The 13,359-nt window shown below is 48.7% G+C and overlaps 1 protein-coding gene across 1 annotated transcript in view; it reads right to left on the reverse strand.

Annotated features, from left to right (window-relative positions):
- The window catches only part of LGR6 (leucine rich repeat containing G protein-coupled receptor 6), a 150,541-nt gene that overhangs the window by 23,057 nt on the left and 114,125 nt on the right, over positions 1–13,359 (reverse strand). The window contains exons 7-9 of the mRNA XM_069771827.1: positions 3,291–3,359; positions 1,702–1,773; positions 410–481 (exon numbers count right to left, since the gene is read on the reverse strand). Of these exons, the coding sequence (XP_069627928.1) occupies positions 410–481; positions 1,702–1,773; positions 3,291–3,359 (213 nt within the window). The remainder of the gene's footprint in view (positions 1–409; positions 482–1,701; positions 1,774–3,290; positions 3,360–13,359) is intronic.

Below are 13,359 nucleotides of genomic sequence, written 5' to 3' on the forward strand. Positions count from 1 at the left end.
GAAGGCAGATGTCTTCAGTGTCCTTGGGTTTGGGCAACTACACAACAGCGCAGGGTTTGCTTGAGCAGCATGCAGCAAAAGTTGTGGCACTTGTGAGTGTGGTCTTTGCTGGTGCTGATGCAGCTCTGGATACCCTAGAAGACTCCAGTGCCTGTCAGCTGGGTGGGCAGGAGGAATAAATTGCTCCCTCCAAAATTCCCTTCTCAAAATTATTCTTCCTCAGCAGAAAACATCTGCATTGTCTATTCCTTGGCTCATTGCCATTGGGACTGGCTAGAAGAGTGGCACCATGATCATCTCTTGCACAAGGGCTCTAGAAAAAAGGAAGGGAGAAGGCCACTAAGGTGTCCAGCTCACAGGGTTTGGACCTTGGATGTTACCTCTCTGAGGATGTGCTTGGTGAACTTACAGAGTGTGGAGCTTTGGCAAGTACTGGAAAGCAGACTGTCCAACAAACTGGATGGGATTGTCATAAAAATGGCTGCAAAGGAAATGAGTAACTGGTCAGATTCTGCTGTGCATGAAGAGAAGATGCTATCACAGGTTAAGAGCATTGGAGCAACTAGTAGTATGCTATGTAGGAGGTGCTGGCTATCCTGTGAGAAATCCTTGTTTTCCAGATAAGCCCAGGCTCTCCCACTAGCCTGTTTTGGCTGAACATTGTTACAACTGAGGTCTCCTACTGCTCTGAAAGGGCCCTTTAGGGTCCTGATGAACCAGGCAGGCTAGAAAGATGCAAAGCCCTCCTTCAACCCTGCTATAGTGCTGTAGCCCTGCTGGGAAACACCTTGCACTTGATGACACCTCCTCTGATCTTACATATCCACAGCACCAGCATCTTTCCTACTTGTCACAGTCAGTGGAGAGAAGTGAACTCTTCTTGGATCCAACCAGCTTTAGGAGTTGAATCACCTCCTACAAGAAGGACTTCCCTCCACAGACTGTGAAAGACTTTAGATGGGCAGATCCAATGGAGACATGAGTATTCTGGATGTGTCCTACCCCCATGTCACTCCAAGGATGGTGCCCAAGGAACGTGGGGATGAGGCTAGTTTGTTTTGACTGGAGCAGTGACTGTTTTCACCCAGTGTCACCATGGCTTTCCAGATGTTGGTATTTCTGTAACTTAAGTCCCAAACTGGCCAAGCAGAGCTTTTGTTACTTGCCATGGTTTCCAATATCAGTGTGGTCCAGGGAAGAACGGTCCAAAAATGTCTACCTGTGTCTGGGTCAGAGGGGAAATGAGCTGACAACTGAGTGTATTTATCTGCAGAACTTTGTATCCATGGGTCTGAGTAGACACACAATGATCTGGTGCCAGCTCCACGACACATATAGCTACTGCTGTAGCTGCCTAGCAGCTTTTCTAAGGACAAGGAATAAACACAGGCAGATGTCAACCAGGGCTTAGAAAATCCTGTTATGCACAGCAAGATTTCCATGCAGACCACCCATATATTGTTCCTTCATTGTTATCACCCTGTACCGCAGCAAAGTTCAGCTGTGGGGAAAGGAGAACCCATGGCAAAAAACCTGAGGCGTAGCTGAGAAGGAGCTAATTTCAGCTTGCGTTGGCCCATATACAACAAATGTCAAATTGCAGTCATGCTGACAACTGTCAGAAATCCCAACCAAAGACATCAGGAAATGCCCGTTTCTGGGGGATATAAGGATTTAGGAAACATTGTTTAATTTTCTTACATTGTTTGGAGAAGGGGATTCCCAACAAATGCATTCTCTGGAATAGCTTTGATGTTGTTGTTATGAAAACCGCTGTTGGGAGAAACAAATATCTTGATATTAATGGATGAGGAAGGCTTGGAGACACCTTCTTTCCTCAACACTTTTAAAGGCAGAGCAATTTCAAAACACACATAAAATAGATGTGCACTCTGTTCCAGCTGTAGCATCATCCCACCAAGTGAACAAGGTCTGTCCTTTGGCAGAACAAAGCCCTCATTCTGCTGTATTTACTCTGTGTATAATTTGGTGCTCCATATGTCACTCCACTGAACCCACCAAGAACTTAAGGGTTAACAATTTACAGGTCAGGAAACAGAAGCAAACAAAATACACTTATTTTATACCCTCCAGGAATTACAATTTTTATGGATGGTCTCCATTATATCTCCAAACCTGTTAACCAGAGTGCAGCCTATCATGAATTATTGGCCCATGTGACTTTAAAGTACTTGTAGAGCTAGCTGTGATATTTTTGGTTAAGCTTGAAAATTGCTATCAGCAAAATTTTGCAGCAGAATAGAGCTCTGTGGCCACAGTCTGATCTCCTGTACATCAAAGGCATCCACGGTATCCTGTGTCCAGGACCAAGACCAGGCTCTGGGTGATGCCCAGGTTGTTTAATCCTAGAGGAGTCTGTGAGTGATTAGTTGGATGGCTGTTTGAAATTTGCCTTTTATTTAGTGACGGGCATTTCAAAAGCCATCTCAAAGTGGATTAAGGATCTTATTTTGAGTGTCAGAGTAATGCTGATATCTGGTCTGATCAGAGAAATCTCCTGAGAATTCTTCTAGTAAAAGAAAATAGTGTCAGATTTTTACTCCAAGCCTTCCAGAAGCACCAAAGCATCTGCTTTTGTCCCACCCCAGCCTGTCACCAGTGTGACACAGTCTTAGGATCCACAGGAACCATGGATCCACATCAACTTGACTTAACCTCATCTTGGGGCTTCTAGCTTCATGGATGTTAAGTGGGATGGTTTCCCATTTTTAGTGTCTCCCAGGCTGACCAGTTAGAGGACAGAGAGCTAGCCACTAAAATGGTCATAAACTTTTGTAATTTTGTAATTTTTTTTGTAAAAATTTATTTTTATTTTTTGTAAAATAAATTTGTCCTAAGGGAGATCAGTTTCTGCACATCAGAGGAAGTGGCACAGGGCCTGCAGAAGCCATGGCCTCACAGTAACACAGGTAACTCCATGGTTGTGGTCCCAAGCTGGGGAATGGACATTAGAAGTAGCTGGAGATCAGATGGACTTTGAGTCCCTCAGATGCCACAGGAGAATGAAGAGCTGCAGGAGGAAACTCCTCCAAGGCTGATGGGGGATCTACCACTCCCCAGCCGTGGAGTGCAGAGGCTGATGGTGACATGATTAAAGCTGATGGAAACTGAGGGGATAAACTGCTTGTATGTGCATAGCAGAGAGGGCTGGGAAAGACAAAAGAGAGGCTTGGATTGAGTGCTGTCCTCAAGTCAGAGCACACGCAATGCTTTATTGGTCACACTCTGTCGGGGAATGCTTTTGAAAAGGAATAAATAGAAAATCTCACAGCTCCTGCAGTCGGCCCAGCGTCCTGATAGCCCCAGGGAATTCCAACAGCTCATTGTAGTTCAGATCTCTGAAAGACAGAGAAGGGAAAAACAATCATTAACGTTGCTGTAGGAACTCAACCGAGTGTATCTGTGCTTTGAAGGCATGGAAACTTAGTTGTTAAGCATGGGAGACAGGTTTTTCCTACCATGCTGATCCAGCCGCTGCCTGGAAACAAAATCTGACATGTTCCTGCAGCAGGAATATTCCCTGCTAGGAGCACTGTCAGGCGAGAGCCAGTCCAAGCCATGGCTGCTGCTGTCTGGACTGCTTCCCCCCTAAGTCCCTCCGTGCCTGGTGCCGGACTGTGCTGCTGCTTCACATCTCTAGAGTGCTGCATCCCCCTCTCCCAGGAACTCACCCCCAGGGGCTTTGGCTGAGAGTAATTTTTACTGCCTTTCCAGGTCAAAATGGGATTTTATGAAGGACAAGAAACACAAGAGCACCTTCAGTTGTGTGGGCCCCACGAAAGGGCTTCTATGTGCCCCCTCACCCTGCGGTGCAGAGGAGATCAGGGGACCATTCCCTTGGTGCTTCTCCTGGGGACGCTGGATGTCCCTGCTGCTGGGACATGCTGTGACTGGGACCAGTGGGAAGAGCGGGCTATGGGAAGGCCTAGGACTTTTTCTGATGGTTGGGGTGAACCCCACACTGGAAACTGTGAGCCAAAGGTGGAAGTGATGTGCAAAGAAGTATTGACACTGCTGAGCATTAAGTTTAATTTGCAGTATAATGAATTAAGTAAAATATAATATGTTGGTCATAATGACAAGTGTAGAGTTTACCTGCCCTGACTTGGCAACCGAAAGAGACATCTGAGCCTGAATGAAACCTTGTGGGCTGTATTTGTTCTCCAAGGATGGGCTGGTGCCTCCAGAAAAGGATTTATTTGAGCTATGGGGCACTGCTGGCAGCCTGGGAGGAACTGCCCACTGAAGGTACTGATCCTGCTGTTGACTGGAGGGGACCCATGGAGACTGGCTGGGCTTTAGATATGTAGCACTCCTCCTCTGGCATGCTCAACAGTTTCCTTTGAAAGGCAGTTCCAGCTGAAATGGTAAGGTTTGACCCCATCCTGGCCATCCCACAGACCAAGACACTGAAGTCTGAAAACCATGCGACTGCTTCCTACCTGCATGAAACTCACTGAGTTTTAAGTGGTAGATACTTTAGAACATGAGGGTAATTACTGGCTCCTGGAGATTACTGTATAATTACACTTAATGGACCTTAAAGTAATTACCATGTAACCTGGATTGTGGTTTATGGAACAGAAATAACCATGCATTTACACAGCAATGAGTTGCTGCCCAATTACCTTGTAATTCTCATCCTCTGGGCCCAGGCATGGTAATTACATCATGATCTCGCTTGGCCCCCCTCTCTCTTACATAGGCTTCTCCTTTACCAGTGTCCCTGCTTGGGAATTACTCTACAGCACCGTCTCAGCTTTGCCCTGTAGGTATTTACACAGTAAATCAATCCAGAGAGTCTCTCCAAATTGGGCTTCCCTTGTGCCTTCCAGGACTCCAGGCTTATATGACTTGTCCTAGGGAATACTTACCAGGCAATTACAAGGTAGGCAACAAAACCAGAAGAAAAATACTGAATGAGGTTGTCTTGGGTGGATTTTGTCTTGTGTAGCCATGACAAGTTCCATAACAGACCTTGTTACTAGATTCCCTTTGCAGCCCAGGGGATGTGGCAGGTCCTGCTATGGCAGGGTTTATCTCCTCACCCTGAGGGCTGTTTTCTCTCCTCCACTTACAGAGGGAGTCTGGCTGCCTGCACTACGTGTATGTGTTTCAGCAAATGAATCCTGCTCCTGCAGGATGTACCTTTCAAGGTCTGGAAAGGGTTCACATAGTCTAATAATAGCCAGTGCTGGCAATCAGCAGGAGAGGAGCACAGGGCTGGTGACAAGATCACAAGCTCTGCCTCCCCACCATGTCCGACCTGCAACACAGCAGCAGAGTCCCAGCACATGTGAAGCTGCTGTGCGCATCTCCAGGGCTCAGGAGTGAAACAGGAGCGATGCATCCTCTCCTCACACCAGCTCACATCTGCTAGATATAAGAGGTCTGCATCTCCAAAAGAGCTTGCTCTGACACATGCAGTTCTTGTCTGGGTCCAAGCAGATCAGTGATTTTTCCCAGTCTTCTCTGCTTGAGCCCAAAATGATCTGTTTAAGAATGAATAGTCCAACACATGACTGCTCATAAACCTCACTCTTTGCAAGGCACATGTGGCTCATTATCAGCTGCTTGGATGTTCTTAGCCAGTTTCTGTCAATGGTACCTGTCAGGCGTCCATCACTGTCACGGCTGAGTGCCTCACATTATACGGGGTGGGGGGGAGACAGGGCAGGAGTTTTGCAATGCACATCCCTTCACCAAAGCTCAGGGAGGCACAGGAGTAGATTTCCAACGAGAGAGAGCGATTAGAAGTGCAGACAGGACACTGCTGGGCATTTTGAAAGCATCAGTCAAATCCAGTTAAGCTTCAGATCACTACATTGAATGAAATCAGAGGGCATTAGCAGCGTAAGTTGACTGACAGTCCCAAATCTCTATCTGCGCATAAGGTACTTAATAACTTTAAAAGTCTCACCCTGCAGTGACTTTCCAAGGTTATAATGAGGTTTCATAGCAGTTCAGGAAGCTGCAGAGGTCACTCAAAGCTGGGTGTCTGCCTGCACCGCTTCCCTCCCTTGTGCCACAAACTGAGGGGCTGAGATGAGCCTGTGTGATGCCAAGGGTCTGACCCTGGAGGACAGGCATTGTGAGCCCTGTCCCCAGATGACACTCAGCTCACTGCCATCATGTCACCAATGCTGGGGGAAGCTTTGTCCTATGGCGTGGAGTCGAGTTTCTGCCCAGCGATACCCGACGTGCCTGTGAGCAACTGACAGAAAATATTGCCCAACAGAGGGGAGGCTTGGCTCACCTGTGATTCACTAACAGAAAAAGGGATCTTAGATCTGTAACCAATATTATTTACAAGGAATAATTCAGTGTGCTGTAACATTTGCTCCTGTCTTTCTCTAAAAATGTGTTTCCTTTCCAGCCCATGTCTCTTCCAGGCAGGCTGGTCTTTCATCAGCAGATGAACATTTTGTTTGTACCTCTGTATGTGTGCAAGTATGTACAGGACCAGTTCTTCCTGAGTGAACACACACCTTTCCCAGCCCTGGCAGCATCTCGGTGCCTCCCTCCCCGCTGCACTTGACAGATACAAAGAGCATTGTGTTCAGCAGCTCCCTCTGGGTAAAAAAGCCATCTCTGAATGCTGGCATATACTGGGCTTGTTGGAAAGTGGAAATGCAACCAGGTGTAGTCATGCTGCTCCAGTCTGGCTGCCAGCAACCCCAGTCTGTTCAGGAGAGACAATGTGCCCGTGCTCGCTTCCTGGTTTTCAGTGAGGTGATCCTCCCTCCCGGAAAACAAACCCAACTGTGCTCGTTAACAGCTCCCCTGAGTGATGCTTGCAGCCAACTGCTCTTGATCTGTGTGCTGCTCACACCACCCAGACTTGCCTCCAGCGCTGCCCTGTGCCAAGCCCTGCTGATTTTGGGGGGGGATTCCTCTGGTTGGAGGAGACTGGAAGAAGCCAGTACCTGAGATGGTCTCTTCCCTGCAGTGGGGCAGCTCTCCCCAGAGCCCAGACCCAAACCTGGACACAAGGGTGCTTCTCTCTCTGTTCTTCCTTCCCAGAACTTGAGTTGGGTTCTGGTTCAAGCAATGACCCAGAAACAGCCTCCAACCTTCACCGCAGGGGAGGCTGTGGATGTTCGTGGCAGTGGGGAAGTTTCTGCTCATTTAGTGAAATGCAGTCCTTGGGTCTTTCCACAGATGTCTGATATCAGCAGGGCTACATCCATCCCAGACATTGCTCGTCTCCACCTGCTCTCCCATGATGAATTTGGCCCAGCCTGTGTGCCCATTTGTGGGTCACCAGAGTTTCCTTCCTGGCATAAGGTCAAGGCAGATGGGATGGAGTCTGGGCTCGGTGGGTCAGGGAGGATTTTGTGTTTTGACTTCAGTAGCAACAAAATTTCCTCCACCGAGCATGGCAGTGAAATGTATACCATGTACAAAGCCTTTCCACAGGCTGGGTGGATATAGAAAATGGACATGCCATAGAAAACTCCTCCAAGTGTCCCCTTTCTTTCCCTGCCTTATCTGAGGTGCTTGGGCAATGCTTTGCTGGTCCCAACTCCACGCTCTGACACTTTCCACTGCTTCCAGCTTTGGGATGATGTGGGGAAAGCTGCAAAAAGCCAAACTTGCCGCCAGGTGACACTATCCCCACTGCACTACTCTGGCACATGGGATGGTGTGGCCGTGGGAATGGCCAGGGAGGCCTCTTGGTCCAAGGGAACTGGACCTGGCACTGCTGCGGTCTCAGCTGCTCCAGCTCTGGGGTCTGCCCCAAGGCTTTACATGCTACCTCTGGAGTCTTCCAGCTGTGGGGTGGTGCCCTTTTTGGCACACCTGGGAAAGTGGACCCAATGCCAGCATTACCTGGTGGAAGGATGCCAACACATCATGGCCACAGTTATGCCAAAACAATAGGGAAGCTTCATAACAAAAAAAGAAATAATGGGCATGGCATAAGGAAGAGAATTTTTCCCATTATCAAGGGCTTTTGGAAGCAAAATCACGCAGCCGAGGGGTTCAGATATGATGTGCAAGAGAAATGACTATAAAAAATCACTTTCCGTAGTTGGGCTCCAAGTTACCAGCTCCAGGCATCACAGTGGGATGTTGAAAGGAGCCTTGTCTGTTCTTCTAGTTAAAATGAAAACCTCTTAAAGGTCACCCGGTCTGCCTAAGACACAATGAACTGGCTGGCTTTCCATTGTTGTTATTTCTAGAGTGAGCCTATAGCTTCATATTTGGAAGATCTTAACCAACCCTGTTGTTTATTTAGAAATAAAAGTAAATTGACATCAAAGGCACAGTTATTTTGGGCTTTAACTGCCAGGGTGATTTGAAGCTGACAACATGCAGCCTGGAACTATTAATATCTTCAGTTGGGCCAAAAGGAGAGAAGGAGGGGAAAGAGTCTCAGGTCAATTTTCTGCCTGTTAGGGACTATTAGTGGTTCCACACAGGAAGCCAAAAAAAATTATATAGTACTATAAATTCTTCCATAAGCCACAAAACACCACAAATTTGCAACTAATAAACCTGAAGATGCAGTAAGATTAGAAGCTGGAGATGGGACATTTGCTGACTATTTCAGTCCCAGTGTAGTTCAAGATGTTATCCTGGAGGGAGACTTTGTGCAGCCTCTGATAAGGACTTGCATTTCCACCTGTCATGTGCTGGCATCTAATCCAGCTGCCAGTAAATGTAATTACTGCTGCTGCTAGTCATGCTGGTTACTGTGGCCAAATCAAACACTGGAAAGGATTTAATTGGTAGTCTGAAAGCCCAAGGGGGCCGTTGTGACCATGTAGTTTGACCTCTTGCCCGGCACCGGCCAGACAGCTTTATCCAGATGCCTTATATCAAGGTTGTGGCTTGTGGTTGAGCTTGAGCTGGGAAGAGCTGTCTGATTAGTCTGGAGTATGAAAAGTAGCTGTACCATTAGGTGCCATATTTCTGTTGTGTAGCATCTGCATAAACCCTGCTCTCCTGGTAGCAACTACCATGTGCGGTGAGTGTGTGCCCTTCCCCAGCACAATATGGATGATGAGATGCAGCAAGTGCCTGTAATAAGTGAAAGGAGGAAAGGGGGATGCAAAAGGACCCAGAGCACATGTCTGACTGCAGCCAGCCTGAAGCTGTGCGCCCATCCCCTAAACAGAGACACGCAAGAGGGGGATGCTCAAGTATGCGCAGGAGAGAGAAATGACCTATCGTGGGATTCACCTGCTAGGGTCAGTGGTTTTATTTGGGAAACTAACAATGTCCTAGAAAGGCCCATTTTTGGCAAATTATAAGGAGAAGCCAGGCTGTGATGTAGTGTGTTCATGGGTGTCCCAAAGGAGCAGAGATGGGCCCCCACACCGTGGGAAGGTTGTCAGGTACTAATGGTACCTGATTTCTGCCAGGAACAAGCAGCAACCTCTACAAGGATTCATTCTGACAGCCTGGCCTGGAAACATCCCAGCCTCTCACTTACACTGTTGCTGCACCATTTTACAGGGTTTATGTGGCACTGAAAGGTCTATTGCTGGGGTGGGGGGACCTGTCTGTAGGTCATGCCTTGTATGCCTGCAGCCACCAATCCTTCCTCGCACAGCTCTGTTCTCCATTTAAAAAAAGCAGCAGTGCCCAGAATGTGTCTGTTCCAACCAGTATTTCTGTCTGTGCTCTAACTGACGAAGGTACCAGATTAAATATGTTTTCAATTCCATTTGATTTATTTAACAAGGTTGAAATAAGCCTTTGAGAACGGGATCTCGTGGGGGGTCCTGGGAGCACAGGCGCTGCCATGCACATATCATTTACAAGACACAAAAGGAGCTGACCGCAAAGTGGAGCAGTGGGGACCTCGGTCGCTGGGATGCACAGACAATAACCATGGAGCTGATGACTCAGGCAGGGGAGGCACGGAGAAGGCTGCTGCACTTTGCCAGGCAGGGGAAGAGGGCAGGCTCAAGGAAGTCTGATCTACAGCAGAGAGTTTCCAAACTGTGGGAAGGAAGCTGGGGACCACTACCTACCCTGCAGTGTGCACAAGTTGCTGGTGATTAGCCCCTGACCGCTGCAGCATGCTGCTGCTGGAGAGAGGGTGCATGGGGTGGGGGCAGAGCTTCTGTGCATCAGCATATCCACAGTGAAAACATGCCCACAGCTTGCCTCTACTGCCATTTCTGCTGCCTGCAGTGTCTGTTCCTCCTTTTCGCAGGCAATCAGTTCACTCTCACACATTTCTGGAGGCAGAGGCTTCTCTCCTCTGGCTTGGGCAACTGCTCTTGCTCAGCTGCTCAGTGAAAGGGTCCGTGTCCCAGGGGAAGGCTTTGAGCAAAATGAAGCCCAGGGAGCCAGAGGAGTTGGGGACCCCTGACAGGTCACAGCAAGCATGTCTGGAGACCCAGGGGTTGGACATCTGGGGAGACTCACTGCTGTCTGTCACTGCAAGATCAATGGCTCCAGGGAGGGGGGAGCCAGCCTGGAGAGCCAGCAGTGCACAAGAGGGTGGTGTGAAGGTTTGGTGGGCAAAGGGAGAATAGGCAGAGTCCTGTGAAGGAGATGAACCTTACAATGGAGCCATAACCCATAGTAAAATGCAGTGGCTCCAGAACTACCTTTTCACCTGAACTGTCTTCACTTTCTGTCTTTTTTGTCTATAATCTTGCAAAATATCATGTCTGCATGGGCTCCTGTTCAGCCAAAGCTCAGAGCCCAGCTGGAAGGTACCCAACTGGTTCAGAGTCTAAGCTGCCTCAGTGAGGACACATTTGTGGCAGTCCAGGCTTCTGCTTTTGGGAGAGAAGATGCAGCAAAGTGGGACCAGTTGGCCCAAGGAGACCACAGGAGGGAAGTGTCTGGTCCCCATGCTCCCAGACAGTGCTTTGTGCGTTTGCCAATTCAGTTTTACAGGTGGCTTTCTCTGTTTGGAAAAGTCACCTTCCATTTACATGACGATCAGAGCAGGCAATGAACTTTATAGCTCTGTTCTTGGACCAGGTACAGGGACCCATGTAACCAGGCCCTGAGCTGTGGTCCTTCCTTCCAAAAAGCCACCTGCCCCTTTCCTTTCTTCATCCCATCAATCTGGGTACCCAAGCCTCTGCTGAAGTCCCCTCCCTCCTCTGGTAGAGCCAAGCTGCCTCTGATGAGCTGCCTGGGGACCCATGCTGACACACAGCAGGGCTGGAGCATCAGGATGCTGAGAAAGTAACAGAGCAGCTGAGCGAAGCAAACAGGACATCCTTGGAGGAGTCAAACCCATCAGCTACTTTGGGAATTGCACAGCCTGGGATTAGCATCAAGAGACCACACAAAAGGTTTCAAATTAAACATGCTGATGGAGACAAATGCCACTTGAGGAGCAAGGCAGCACTTGGCAGACAGTTTTCCAGAACAGCAAAGCCTGCCTGGCCCTAAAAGGGTTAAACAACCCTTGTATGAGCTGTGGTGGAGATATTTCCCATTTCCTTCTTCCTGCCTTCATTGCCCGAGGTGCACTTTATATTAATTTTCTTTTTTTTTTTTTTTCATAGAAAATCCAACTCTCCGGAGGAGTCAGTAGGTTCCAGCTCTGCTCTGCATTTACAGACTCGACTAATTACCCGGATAATAGGGCAGCGTACTGCAAAAGCCTGTGGTAAGGGCATTTCCTGTGAGGCAAGGTTAGGCAGATAAAATGCCTGGAGCCAGAGGGTTTTGGATTCAGCCCTTCTGGGAGACGTTTTTAATTTATTAGTGCTATTTTTTTAAAATAAATTAAAATGTTTTTAAATGAATGGAGATTTTCTCTTTCCAAGTGATTTATCTCCTTTGTCTGATGAGCAGAGGAGCTGGCAGGGATGTGGATGGGGAGGCAGAAGTCAGAAAGATAGGAAGCAGCAGGGGTCATCTCAGGCAGAGGGGATGGGCGAGGGCTGTGGGGCCTCTCTGAACTGCTTCCCCATCACGTCCGCGTCAGAGATGTGCCAGAGATGCCTGAACAATCAGAGGAGCAGCACTTTTTGGGCAGATCATTGTTATTTTGGCTGTAGCCTGGAGGCCTTCAGCACTGGGGGCTGGTCCTGGGGAGCAGTTGTTCATTTCCCATCCCTGCCTCTGCCCTGGGAGCCACCTTAGCCCTGCTCTGGTGTGGGGAGATATGTTTTTGCTCTCTGCCAACATCAAGGTTCTGTCTGGTTGCATGTGCCAGGGTAGGGAGGCACCCTGGTCCCTGTTTTCAGTTCAGCCCATGTTCCATGTATGTAGGGGACTCGGCCATGTCTATGGACAGGACCACTGGGAGAGCCATAGCTCTTAGTTTTGCATCTCTCCCTTTGCTTCAGCAGCTCAAAATCGAGCCCTGAGCACATGTTGGGGGATACGTGGTAGCTTTTGTACCATGGATACATGGGGGACCCTGCATGTACCCACACCAGGGTGCTGCTCAGCACTGCCAGCCCATCCACACCCGAGAGCCCCTTGAGAGTGCAGACCTGCCGGAGCCGCTGCTGTCACCTTCCTAACCCCTATCAGAAGCCCCAGGGACTTGCCTTGGTGGGTTTCCTCACCACGTGTGTGGCAGTCGGCACTCAGGGCCACAATACCTCCTCTCCCTGCTTGGGCAAAACAGTCCTGATGGGAGAAAAAACACTTTCTCCTTTTCTTCAAAGCGGAGCTCCCAGCCTAAGGATGTTTTCAGTGAGTTCTTACTGTTTTGGTGGAAAACATGGGAAGATCCCTGCAGGAACTTCTCCACCCCTTCAGCTGCACTCTCCGCTTGCTGTCTGGGGTCTGCCCTGCTTTGCCGTGGGGACACTGGCAAGGCTGACGGTTCCCTAACAGCAGTCAAGGTGGGAAATGCTAAATGATGGTTTATGTGCTAATGTTTAGAGCTAGAACTTGGGGGCCAGCTCTGAAATTCAGCTTCCATGGTTAGATGCCCTTCCCATGGCTATCTGTGAAGTGCTCTACACGCACTCACACCCACACACTTCTCTGTACATATATTTGCCTGCATAGTTTCAGGTCACCTACCCCTTCCATCCCTTCACCCTGCAGAGAGCAGTGACCTGGGGCTTGGCCGTGTGGAGAGACTTCATGTGTTTACCTTTCCCGTCAAGTCTGATCCAGGAAACATTTATATTCCAAGGAAGCAGAGGGCTAAGTTCAGCCTACTTAATGAGATCAAAGTCAAGCACTACAAGGCATTAGGCAATTATTCATCAGCCTTTAGATTGCATTCAGACTGACTGCGAAGCTCAAGGACCTTAGGATACTGGTCAGCTTTCCAGGCAAAGGAGGTAAAGAGGAAACCTGGACACAAGACCAGCATCACTGTGGAAATTCATGTCACAGGGATCCCCCTATGAGAAATACTGTCCTCATACAGTAGTGGGGAACTTG

The sequence above is a fragment of the Haliaeetus albicilla genome, chromosome 26, assembly GCF_947461875.1.
Source record: "Haliaeetus albicilla chromosome 26, bHalAlb1.1, whole genome shotgun sequence".
NCBI classification, from domain to species: domain Eukaryota; kingdom Metazoa; phylum Chordata; class Aves; order Accipitriformes; family Accipitridae; genus Haliaeetus; species Haliaeetus albicilla.